General features: G+C 44.2%; 1 protein-coding gene across 1 annotated transcript in view; it reads left to right on the top strand.

The window, feature by feature from the left end:
* CFAP46 (cilia and flagella associated protein 46) overlaps nucleotides 1-13,444 on the top strand; it is a 1,487,057-nt gene that overhangs the window by 1,142,596 nt on the left and 331,017 nt on the right. The window contains exon 52 of the mRNA XM_078643461.1: nucleotides 263-436. Within this exon, the coding sequence (XP_078499587.1) occupies nucleotides 263-436 (174 nt within the window). The remainder of the gene's footprint in view (nucleotides 1-262; nucleotides 437-13,444) is intronic.

A 13,444-nucleotide genomic window follows, 5' to 3' on the forward strand; every position in this document is an offset into this window, starting at 1 on the left:
GTCTTACTGCCTGGGGCCCTGCGCGAGCGCGAGAGTGCAGCTCTGTGCTGTGCCCGCGCGCGCAGCGCTTCTGTTTCCATTACCATTTATTCCCCGTAACTGCGGGGCCGGCGGCGGGGCCCCCCTGAGCGCGAGGCCCTGGGCAGCTGCCCATACCGCCCATGCCTAGGACCGGCCCTGGAAAGTACAATAATGTATCATGTGAGAGCTTACTTCAAAACTCGTCTAACGTAGAGAATATGTCTTTTCCTTATCTAACCAGGAACTCCGAATCCCCCAGCAGAAGTGGGAGAAAGCGTTATATTACTAACTGACAAATTAATTATGGACCTGCCCTTGGAGGCTTTGAACATCTTCCGCGATGAAGGAATTAGCTCTGTGTCGAGAGATTTTTCACTCCAGCTCCTATACAATCGCTTCCATACCGACGAGCAAGGTATAGTCATTAAAATGTATTGATCGAATACCCTAAATGTTATAAGCATGAAATCCTGTCTTAATATCCAATTATAATAGGAATGCACTGGATATGTTTGAAGACATTCTTTCACTTCATTGAAGGTACTTGTACTTTGCTCCCTGATTGTGTGTAACCACAGCAGACTAGGGGACAAAGCCATTGTGTATTGGTATCAGAGCTGAAGCTTTTATTAATTGAGACATGTTACCCTGTATTATTTTATTTTAGCCCAAGAAAATAACTGGAACATCAGTTCTCTCCCTTTGTTTCTAAGTATCTGAGGTAATTTCATGTCTTCATTTCTGTGAACTATATAACGATTAATCCTGCCAACTGTAAAGCACAATAAGTCTTCATTGGGAGCATATAGGGTTTTAGCAATAATTGTACAGAGAGTAGGACTTTGTTGCTGCAGATGGAGGTGTGCTGTGGAACCTTCACAAGTGTGTTAGTCCCCGCCCCATGTGCAGGTTGCTGTAGCCCATTGGTGCTGCTGCATCAGATTCAGTGGCATGTTCCCTGAGTCCAGGCTTCCTCCCCACCTCTAGTGGCTTTCATTTGTTAGGACAGGAATAGAAGGAGCTGCTGAAGCAAACACTGGTGCATTCAAGTCCAGTGCTGAAAACCAGAACGTGGTGCGTGTCCCTCCAAGCCCTAGCGTCCCCAGCGTAAAACATTAATAATATATGATTGGTAAGGAATCTGTAGCTAGATCAGGTCTCTACCAGAAAAGGCGTTACCGAAGGTAAATAACTTGTTCTATGGGGCCAGCAGAATAGCCCCATCTAACAAGGGGCACCAAGTTTCCAATATCTCACAAATATTCCTACGATTTGTGGTGAATAGGAACTGCAGAAGGGTATATAACACTTTTGAGACAGACATGTCTGTTGTTTTGGTGTCTCCAAAAGTGATCTGCTTCACAGACCATTTCCTCCGACGAAGGAAATTAATTATTCATTCATATCCTAAGTGCCGAATGTGGGATATAAATGGATAATTGAAAATGAACTGTAGTGATATAAAACACAAACCAAAGCATGTAACAACAGGATTGAGGTTCTAGAAGTGGAAAGTGTGTGAATCAATGTATGGCAGATGTCTTTGTATTGATACCACTTGCCATCTGCATTAGTTTCCAGTGTTTTAGGTCAATATATAGAATTATGTTACTATCTTGCCTTGTTTGCTCATAATTTGTCCACTTTAACTGTAATTTCCTTCAGGGGCATTAATACCCTGTTGTAACATCCCATATTATAGAGTCTTACTCACTCCGGAATGTAATAAAACTTAAGGCAAGTTCTGTTTTACTTTCCTTTATTTCCTTTTCACATATCCGTCTCACATTTGTTTCTCATAGGTTCGATTATTTGGGTTACACCTATTGATTGCAGAAGCCAGGCAGTTTTTAAATATTTTGATGGTATTTGTTTTGTTCTGCTTGTGAGTTGGATATCCTTACCTCGTTTCAAGTGAAGGCTGGGTAGGCTTTATCCAGCTATTACAATTATTTTAAAGAAATGTAGAGCTCTTCTGAGCCTAGCTAAGATGTATATGGTTTGGTATTACATAGTGAAGACAATAGGAATCTTATGTAATCATGCAGCTCTACTGCAAAAAGTGCTAAGGCAGAAAGACATATTACACTCAATACTCTTACTTATCAGTTGTGCCCAACAAAATTTGCCAGAGCTGAGATAAATTCTGCTCTTAAATAGTTCTCCTCTACCATGTCTGGTTTGCAATGTGTTTAAATAAAGATTTTCTTTTTTACACATTTTTTTTAACGAATAGGAAAAGCAACATTACAACAGTTCATTCACCACCATGCATAATAAAGTCCCGTAAATCCCACTCATCATCTAACAAGGTTATGGTATTCCATTAGTTTTTCAACTGTTAAATCTTCATTCAAATGAGATGTTTGAAAAAGTTCTCCATAATCAATACAAACATGAATGTGAAAGAAAAGTTGCTTTTTTAAATTTTTTTATTTATTGGGTTTTTTCCAAGGCGCATAAACCCCCCCCCCCCCCCCCCCCCCCGTCAGACAAGTTCAACAAAGAATATTTCACATATAAATACAGAGAAGTTAGAAAATTGGATGGATTCATACATTGTACATTAATGGCTAAATAGGTTAATCAAACAACCAAAACATTTCCCATCTATTTGGGGAGATACACATAACATCTGAATAATTATAGATTTCAAACAATATACAACCATAACAAATTAAATTTTAGTAGTATTTAGATCCCGCAGGTTATGGCCTTATGTTACAGAGAATTACTTTGGGATTGGGACCACTCAATTAAAGGATACCAGATTTTCAATCCCCTGGCCCTCCGTCTTCTGCCTTTTCTTTTATATATAGCCATTTCCATATTAAATATAGCTAGCAGTCTAGAAAACTATTGTTGGAAAGATGGTGGGTTAGGGTCTAACCAGGCAGAGGCGATACAGATTCTTAAGACCGCCATGGCTATAAATATTAGTTCATGTCCAGGGGATGGTTCTGCGAGATTAGTTGCCCCAAGCAAAATCATTTCATTAGAGAGGACTATTCCGGTTTTTAGGACATCAGTTAAAAACCGTTCAATGCTCAGTTTTAAGGAGGATAGGTTTGCACAGGAGGAAAATATGTGTACGCTATCCGCATTAGATAATGTGCATCTAAAACAGCATGTGCCCCTCCCACTCCCCCATTTAACAATTCTATCAGGGGTATAATACATAAAAAAGCAGGTTTTATAAAACTGTGTTTGTAGTTTGGTTGACATAAGGATAGTTTGGGATAAATCATAGGCATAATTAAATTCTTCCGAGGTGATTGCTAATTTTCCCTGCCACTTCTGTGCTGTTTTCTCGAGATTGTTCGGAAGAAGGGATAACAAGTGAGAATATATCTCACCGATTGTGAATTTTTTGGATTTTTTTAACGTTTCTGCTGTCGGTATTTTATCAAATGAGGTATTTTCTCTAATCCTTCGTGTTAAGAAATCTCTGATTTGCAGATATTTAAAAAAGTCCCTCCACTCCAAGTGATATATTTCCCTCAAGGTTTCAAACGAGTGTAGCCCTTCATTTGCGAAAAGACAACCAAAGTGTGTAATTCCTGTCGTAGTCCATCTCTCAATACAGGCTCCACTAAAGATTTCAGGGAGAACCGGGTTGTTGCTTAGAGGAGAGTAGAGCGAGAGTCGTCCTATGCCCAGTAATTTCCTCACAGCTTTCCACGCTTTAAACCCCCCCAGTAAGGTCTTTAGGCGGACCTTTTTGTGGTAACTATCATCGAGAAATCGCCACAGATAGCCCTTGCTCTTATTACCTAATACCAGCTGATGGATTGATGGTTGGTCTTCCACTGAGACTGTCTCATTATTATCTAATAGAAAAAAGAGTTCATGATTATATGAGAGCATACATGCCTAATAATATAACTTAAGGTTAGGGAGGGCTAAGCCTCCTTTTTCTTTAGGAAGAGTCAAGAGCTTGTAGGCTCTTCGAGGTTGTGAATAGGACCAAATAAAACTAGAAAAAGTGCGCTCCATCAGTTTGAACCAATATTCAGAAATTTCCAGATTGATTGCTCTGAACATATAAAGCAATTTAGGGAAGTAAACCATTTTTAATGCATTTACATGGCCGATCAAAGATAAGTGTAGGTTATTCAGACAGTGAAGATCTTTCTGCATTTTATCTAGTAGAGGGCTCAGATTTAATTCGACCAATTCCTCAAGTTTGGAGGAGATACATAGCCCTAAGTAGGTCGCTTTTATTGTCACACGAGGATCTACCATAGTGCATTTTTCGTGTAAGACTACTTGGGTTTTACTCTGATTGAGTGCGTAGCCGGCCATATTACCAAAGTTTTTAGCCTCAGTTTCAATTATAGGTAAGGCTAATGCCGGATCTGGTGTTACTATGGCTATGTCATCGACATAAGCAAGAGTTTTAGTCATATAACCTTGGGTCAGTATAGGGATAATAACAGCATTAGATTCCAGACTGCGAATAAAGGGATCAATATAGATGGCGAACAGCAATGGGGAGCATGGGCATCCCTGTCAAGTTCCCCTTGATATTGTTAGTTCTTTAGAGAGATTGCCATTTATCATCACTACAGCTTTAGGGTTGGTCTATAGTTTTTGTACCGCCTGAACGAATCCTTGTTTAAAGCCCAGATGACCCATTGCCAGCCACAGAAATGACCAGGAGACCCGGGCAAAGGCTTTTTCGGCATCTAAGAGGATAAGCGCCATTGGGTCTCCCGTCACCTCTGTGCTGTCAAAAAGGGTGATCACTCTATGGATGTGATCTGTGGTTCCTCTTCCAGGTACAAACCCGTGCTGGGAATTTGAGACAAGTTTGTGGATTAATGGTGCCATTCGATTCGCTATTAATTTGGAATATATTTTTGAATCCACAATGATTAAGGTGATGGGGCGATAGGAGCCCATCTGATTCGGAGGTTTATCTTTCTTCAGGAATACTACTATTTTTGATTTTGACCATGACCTTGGTGGTTGTCCCCCGTTAAATATGTGCACACATAAATCTAAGAAAATCTCTTTGATTTGATCTAGAAAAGTGATATAAAACTCTAGAGGGATAGAGTTCAAGCCAGTTGCCTTTCCTCTAGGCAAAGCCTTCACTGTCTCTAGAATTTCTTCCAGGACTGGTATCTACTCTAGATCATCTCGATCTTCTTCAGCAAGTCTACTGGGTGTTCCCTGATTTAAGTATTCTCTCATACTATCTATATCGGCCCCTCCTTCCTCTGAATATAAAGTGCTGTAGAAGTGCTAGAAGGCCTCTCTAATTTTATTACTTTCTGAAATTAAGCCTTCCACTGGGTCTGATATTTCCCGTATGAAGTTCTGAGATGTTTGTTGCCTCATACGTATGGCCAGTTGATGGCCAACTAATTCGCGTACTTCGTAGATTTTCTCACTATGTGCGGTGGCTTTTTTAACCGCTTTGGTGATAAATGTATTCATAATAGCAGCCTTATCAATTGCTACCTGATATTGAATTTTGATGAGCTCTTCTACCGTTAGAGAATTATGGGTTGCCCTGATGAGTTCGTCTTCTGAACCCTGTAATTATTCCGATAGCAATTTATACAGGTCTCTGGCCAATTTATTAACCCTTATTGAGTATTGTGTGGTTTCCCCTCGGATTCATGCTTTTAGGGCGTCCCACACTATCTCTATAGAGATACTCCCTACATTATTTTCTAGAAAATTGGGTATCCATGCTCACATGTGATTATAATAATCTTCTTCAAGGAGCAGGGATTTCTCGAAGGTCCAATTTCTTGGCTTCTGGCCCAATTGTGTTAGCTCTAGGGTGCATACCAGAGGGTTGTGGTCAGAGAGTACTCGAGGCAATTTTTCTATTTGTGTGATAGAGCTTAAAGTCTGTGATATAAGAAAATAGTCAAGCCTAGCATGTACCCGGTGTGGATTTGAAAAAAAGGTGTAGCCAGGATCCTCAGAATTAGAGATCTGCCACCCATCCTGAAGTCCGTGCATATGACATAGATGTTTTAGGGCCTTGAACACTTTAGGTTTCCTCCCATGATACACCCAATTATCATTCATTGACCAGTCGGAGGGTAAATTAATATTGAGATCCCCGCAGATGAGAACTGGTAATGGCCAATGTGCAAGTTCGCTAGAGACCTCATTTATCAGGGTGGGATCATCACAATTACTTCCATAAATTGAACAGATGGTAACTGACTGTGATTGTTCAAACTGGCATTCTGTGATTGCCCACCTCCCGAATTTATCTGCTTTGCATCGGTTAAAGCTAAAACCTCCGCCTCTAGCTAAGATTGCCACCCCCCTGACACGAGCTCCCTGAGTAGTAGCACAGATTAATTTGTACACTAATGTTTTTAAAAGGTGTAGCTGTGAACCTTCAATATGCGTCTCCTGCATACATACTATGTTGGGGCCTGCAGTTTGTAGACCCACCGCAACTGCTTGTCTCTTCTTAATGTCATTTAGGCCGCAGATATTAAGTGACATAATCTTCAGTGCCCCCATTTGTTTGTGCTACCCATCTTAGAGAAAAACTCTCCCATAAAAAAAGTGTTAGCTATAGCTTTATAATTTTCTTTTTCTCTGTAATTTTTTAATTTCCTGTCTGACCATCCCCCTGAACCCCCACCACCCCACCCAGGGGTCCAACCGACCTGCCCTACCTCCCGATGCCCCCTCTTTCCCTCCCCCCTCCCCCCACCACTTTTGAAGGTTACCTGACCCTGTCTGGACCAGGGGTGTGACATCCGTGAAGGCGGGCCCTGCGGGCTGGGCTAGTTTAATAATGTGTATTATATACTTATCTAATCCTAATTGAACCAAAACCTGGATAATATGAAAACATTTCACGCTTAATTTTATAAACTAAATATGTTTTTCAGCTTGCTTATCCATTCTACTAATTCTAAATGCTTCCGCAGAATATGGTTCCTGATTAATACATAGTGGAGTAGTTAATTCAGCTTAGCTATTCCTTCTACAGGTTTTTTTTTCTGTGGCTTGCATTATTTCCCTGACTTTTGTGACCCAGTCCCTGAGATTTCTCGTAGATAGTCCTCCGCCTGCCCTTCGCTATTAAAGCTTTTTGTTGAGCCCTTGAATATGATTTTCAGGCGTGCAGGGTTTCTTTCAAAAGGATCAAATAGTTGGCGCATTTTCCATCTTCGCTCGACAGTAGAGTGAGCGAAATCCGGTCTAGCAAAGAATTTGAATCCCTTATATTCTCTTTGAGTGGTCGGTCTGGTAAGGTCATAGATTGCTTCACGGAGAAGGAAATTGCCAAAGTAGACCAGCATTGCCCTGGGATATTGATGTTGCTTATTAGAATGTTTTGATGGCATTAGGGGAAAGCGATGGGCCCGCTGTATCTCCCTTTCCATATCCCAGGCTTCCAACTCCGGAAATGATGTTTTAAGAATGTTAATCATTGCCCCTCTTGCGTTGTTTTCCTCAAAGTTTTCTGGAATTCCAAGGAACCTTAAATTGTTCCTTCTAGATCTGTTTTCATGATCTTCCACTTTGGTCATGAGATCCTTTATTATTCCATCTTGTTCCTTTACGTTTTTTTGGAGCTTCACGATATCTTTTTCGAGATTCTCGGTGCGAGTTTCCACCATGACCATTCTCTCTGACATCTCAGAGAAAATGTTGCCCACTTTTTTCACTGCGCCTTGTAATTTTTCAATAGCCATGCGATTCCTATGGCTATCTTTCTTCACATCCTCGTGGAAGTTTTTTATTGAGCTTAGTACCTCGCTCAATGAGGGCTCAGTTGTTTTTTGACGTGATGTTTCTCCCGGTGTTTGAATCATTGGGATTTTTCGGGTAGAATTAGGTCTACTTTTGGCATAGTCCGTGTTGTTACCGGGGTCTGTGGTCTCTTCGTTCATCATGTTTTTTTCTCTTTTATGTTTCATCCTTTTTTCCCCCCGCTCCTTTTCTTCCTGATGTTAGTTTCGCTGGATAATCTTGAGTCATTAGAGCCCGAGATCTCCAGAGGTACAGAACCAGTTTGCGCACCGGGACTTGATTCATTTGAGTCGCTTAGTTCACTTGAGTCACTTGAGATAGACATCCCTGTTTCGTAAAGTTCTGATTCGGAGTCTTCTTCGGAGAGTGAGTGATTAGCTGAATGCGATTCTTTCCCAGCTGGGGGCGTTTGCGTGTTGAGAGAGGGGTGTAAATGCTCAGCTTTCTGTTTCATCTCTTTTTGATCAGATTGCTCTCTCTGATTAGATATCATTGCATCAACCTTTATGGATGTCCTTGTCTCGTTGCTCCTCATATTTGGGTCAGCTTTCAAAATTCCTTTGCCTGACCCTGTAGTATGGTTCCCGTCAGTGTTGGTTTTAGTTGGGACCATACTTTGAGCACCCTTGCAGTTTCCATTCAGCTCTCTAGAGTTCTTACTTTGCAATTGGCTCTGTGCTTTTTCATTTGTCGATGCATCGCTCAGGCATTCCTTTGGCCGGGGGCTAAATATATTAGATATTCTTGGCTGCAATGTTGCCGGTAGGCCAGTATTCTTAGCAGCAGCCTTTAAGTTTTTTATGGTCTGTAACCTCTGTGCTTTTTTAGCCATTAACTCCAATTTGGCGTTTTCTTCTGTTTCCTCAGTTTCTCCCCCTTTGTCCTTCTTTTTGCCAGCCTCTTTCTCCTTTTCTTTTTCTTTCTCTTTCTCTTTCTCTCTCTCCTTGCGGTTTGCCTTTTCTCTTTCTTTTTCCAGCTTTCTTTCTACATTTTTGTCTTTAGCTTTTCCTTTCTCTTGGGATTCATTTATTGCCATGTCTTTTTCCTTTGCTCTGGTCCCTCTAGTTTCAGGGCCTTTATGTCTGTTATTTATGTGCTGAGTAGGTGCCTTTTCAGGTGTCTCCTCAGTTTCGGCGTTCTCAAGGTTTTGATCTCCTATGTTTATCACATCCTTTGAATATGCCGGGTCTTCTTGTATCGGTGTATCTCCTTGTAGGACAACGCCTTCTTCATCCCCCTTTTCACCCCCCTTTTCTTTGTTGTGAGTCATATTGTTTAATGCTGCTGTTTGTGTTTTCTGGCCTTTTTGGCTTTTTTGGGCTTTCTGGTCCTTTTGTGCGATGAGTCCCTCTCCTCCTCCATCATCTCTGTCCTCTCCAGCGTTCCTCTCCAGCGTTCCTTTCCATATTTATAGCCTGAGATGGCGTTGCAATCCACCTCTGATTGTTTTCTGGCTTCTGTAGGCCCGTCTGTAAGTCCAGCTGGGTTCGAGGTTGCCCTTCTTGGATTTCTTTCTTGGAGTAGAAGCGTTTTCTCAGGACAATTTCAATGCTCTTCTGACCTCTCTTGTACTTACTTTCCTTAAGACAGATATTTAGTACACTCTGTGAGAGAGCAGTAATGGAGGAGCAAAGTTTAGACAGCTTACACAGTTGAACTTTTACTGTCCCAGATATCGATGGAGATAAAACGATGTTAATCACTGTCTCAAATAGGACAGATGTAATGGCCAGAGTTCTAGTCCCAGTGCGGCGTTCAAGATTACAGCTCCTGTTTACTAAATTCGTTCTGCCTATGAGCAGCATTCGCCTTCACAGCTCTTTTCCTTCTCTCACCCTCTGCCTTCTTACAGCAGGCGCCTCCTGCGTTTCCCTGGCAACGGGAGGCGTGGGACACGGAGCGCGTGAGATTTGAGGCCCCTGCTCTTGTGTTAGCAGATGAAGCCTTTGGAGCCAAGGAGAGAGGACGAGGGAGAGGTTTTCGGTGTCTCTGTGGGGAAGGGGAGAAAGCAGCAATTGACGGAAGCGTTGATGTCGGCGTTGATAAGATACCCGCAAGGTACTTGTAGATGGAGAGGTGAGTCAGAGTCAGAGATGATAAGCGTGTAAAAGACGGATATACAGATCTCAGTGCCAACAGTGAAACAGAAGCAGAAGCCGATATAATCGTTAACACACAGAAAGTCAAATGTCAAAAGTCAGTTTGCCATCGGGACGTAGCCGTCATCCTTACCCGGTGCTGCTATGCTGTGAAATAACGATGCGGCGTATAGCGTTCTTCACTTGTTCTTCACTCGAGGGTTCTTTACTTAAAGGTTCTTTGCATTTTAGTATTGCAGTGTCACCGTAGGTTGGTGAAGCCCGGGTCAGAGTGTCTCTGGTAGACGCGGGGAATCATAATAGCTGGCTGATGTAAGTAGTGCAGGAATGTAGAAAGGTGTTCTCTATGCTGTAGCTGCCCAGCGCCGCAGAGCACAGCCGCTGCGACCGCTCACACATATGCCATCTTCCTTCGTAGAAAGATTGCTAATTGAAAAATACTTGGACTCAAAGAGTTTGAGGTCTGAGTTGGATAATCTTTCTGATAGATACATCTGCCGTGTGGATTCCTCACCTTGTGAATGTTCACCTTGTGAATATCCCCCTTGCGTCAGCAAAATTCGGAAATTCTTTTCGTAGCTTCGCGCCGAGGTGGACTTGGACGTCATAGAGGCACGGCATCGCTCGCGACTCCTCTGACGTCACCGACGCCTATAATAGGCCCACGCCGGCGTGATGACATCAGTTCCTTTTTTTCCGCGTCGTCGACGCTAACGGTTTTCTAGGGATCGTCCATAGCTTTCACTGTAACTTTGTTACTTTGCGTTGTTAGTATTCCTTTATCTCCTCTTTCATCATGTCGTCAAAGAAGACAGGTTTTAAGGCCTGTGGGGAATGCGGCAAGACTATGTCCATTACGGATCCGCATGAATGCTGTTTGTGGTGTCTTAGCTCCGACCACGACGTCGAAGACTGCCGATCCTGCAATAAGATGACTCCTAAAGCCCTCCGGGAGAGAGAAGCTAAGCTTATTGTTGCAAAGCTTAAAGGAAGTAAGGAGAAGAAGAAGTCGAGATCGCGGACTCGACGCTCGAGGTCAAGATCTCACTCGAGGTCGCGTTCGGATTCGTCCTCGGCCCATGTTTCGAGGTCTTCGAAAAAGAAGCATAGGAAAAGATCTCATGAATCCAGACATCGTTCAAAGAAAGACTCGGATTCTAAACCGAAGTCGCAGGTGAAGCTGGTAGAGAAAGAAGTGGTATCTTCGGCTTCGGAAGAACATGACGCCGGAGGTGCGGCGTCGCATGCGAATTCGCCTGGCTCGCCGAAGCAGACAGCGATTCCATCTCCGGATCCATCCCATTCTCCGGATCAGGAGGATGATGGTGAGGGGGAGACAGTTGGAGAGGGAGAGGCTCCGTTGCCCGAAGGTCTGTCGACTCCAGTGCACCAGCCTAAAGAGGAGGTCGACCTCGTATCGACTCCACGCCCTCAAGATCTACCTGGGAGTTCGTATCCAACCTTTCCGACTCCAGGTCAGGATCCGACGCATTTTTTAAATGCGATGTATGGTATCTACTCCAGGGCTATGTACCCCTCTGGGATGCCTGTTGGTCCCACGGGTCCGATGGCATTTGGTCTGGGTGTCCCTCAAACCTATGCCCCTGCGCCCTTTATGCCCTTTATGCCGGCTCCGGCGCCGCATTGGCATCTTCCGACACCGGCGAGGCCTTCGACTCCGAAGCCATCGACGCCGAAGTCGACGACACCAAATCCTTCGACGCCGGTTCCATCATCTCTGATGCCGGATCCCGAACGACGTCGTGGAAGTCTTCCTCGCCCGGGGTCGGGCTCGGCGCCGGCTCCGGCTTCGGCGGAGTCGACAGTGGATCCGACGGCTTCGAAAGTGAAGCACAGGTCGAGGCGTGAAGCCCAGAGGCTGATGGAAGAAGAGAGTTATCGTGAGGAGTATTTGGAGGAGGGTGAGCTACAGGATCCTGATGACCCTTATGAGGATCTTTCGGTGGCCAGAGGACTTGAACTGTCCCCTGAGTGGGATTTGGTTTCAGTGTCGGACGAACCCTCTAAAGATGTGGCTCCTTACCATGTTGTAATTAAAAAAGCAGCAAGTGTGTTGAACATTGCTTTACCTTCTGCTGAGTTCAAGTCAAATCTACTCACGGAGGTTCTTCACTCTCCCTCATCGGTGATTGAACCCCTGCTGCCCTTTAATGATGCCCTTAGAGATCCTATTTTAGAGGTTTGGAAGAAACCTTTATCAACTCCAGCTGTGTCTAGAGCTGTTGCCAGAAGGTACAGGACTGCTCCAGAAGACCCAGAATTTTTATCCACTCACCCTCTGCCTGAGAGTTTGATGGTACAGGCTGCCTGTTCCAAAGGGTCTACAGGAGCTTTTCCTCACACTCCAGCTGAAAAGGAGTCGAGAAAGCAGGATCAGGCTGCTAAAAAGATTTTTTCCTCTGCTAGTATGGCGCTGAAGTCCACCAATGCGACCTGCCTGATGGGTCGTTATGTTCACGCCCTTATGGATACTGTTAAACAGTTGGTACCCAAATTACCTGAGGAGGATAGAAAAGACTTCCAAGAAGTTATCTCTGATACGCAGGCTGCAGCAAGGCAGGTAATTCAGAGTGGGTTAGACACGGCGGACTCTGTGGCAAGGATCATGGGCTCTTCTGTGGCTATGAGGAGAGCTGCATGGCTGAAGTCTAGTGAGTTTTCTTCAGATGTCCAATCTACATTGTTGGATCTCCCTTTCGATGGATCTGGCTTGTTTGGCAAGAAAGCAGATGCTGCTTTAGAACGTTTTAAGGACAGCAGAGCGACAGCTAAGTCATTGGGCCTTCAGTCCAGGGGCACTTTTGGAAGGCGTACTAGGGGATTTAGCAGGTCTTCCTTTCGATCCTACAAATCTACGCAGCAGCAGCCACAGCAGCAGCAGAACACGCTGTACAGGTCTTATAGGGGCAAGCAAAGAGGCCGTTCTCGAGGCTGTCAAGCCTCCTCCTCCTCCTCCTCTTCTTCCCCTTCCCAGCTCCCTGCCAACGCAGCAAAGCAGCCCTAGATCTGCCATTCCGGATCATGTGGGCCCAGTGGGGGGCCGGCTTACCCATTTCCTACGAGATTAGGAATTGATAACATCGCATCTTTGGGTTCTCAATCTCGTAGGGAATGGGTATGCTCTTCCCTTTCGGGAGTTTCCCCCAAATTATCCTCCTTGCCAGGGTTTTTGTTCGGAGGACCACCTGCTTCTCCTGCAGGAAGAAGTCCTGGCGCTGTTCAGAAAAGGTGCGATAGAGGTGGTTCCAGAGCAGGAAAGGGGTCAGGGGTGCTACTCCCGGTACTACCTGATCCCCAAGAAGGATGGCAGGTACGGCCAATCCTGGATCTCAGGATCTTGAACCTTTACCTGAAACAGGAAAAGTTCAAGATGCTCACTCTTGCACAGGTTCTTCAGGCACTGCTGGAAGAGGACTGGATGGTGTTGATCGACTTGCAGGATGCGTATTTTCATATTCCCATCTTGAAGTCGCACAGAAAGTATCTCCGTTTTACGGTTGGGTCGCAACACTACCAGTTTGCGGTCCTTCCGTTTGGTCTTATTACTGCGCCTCGAG

The sequence above is a fragment of the Lissotriton helveticus genome, chromosome 5_1 (assembly GCF_964261635.1).
Source record: "Lissotriton helveticus chromosome 5_1, aLisHel1.1, whole genome shotgun sequence".
NCBI lineage: Eukaryota > Metazoa > Chordata > Amphibia > Caudata > Salamandridae > Lissotriton > Lissotriton helveticus.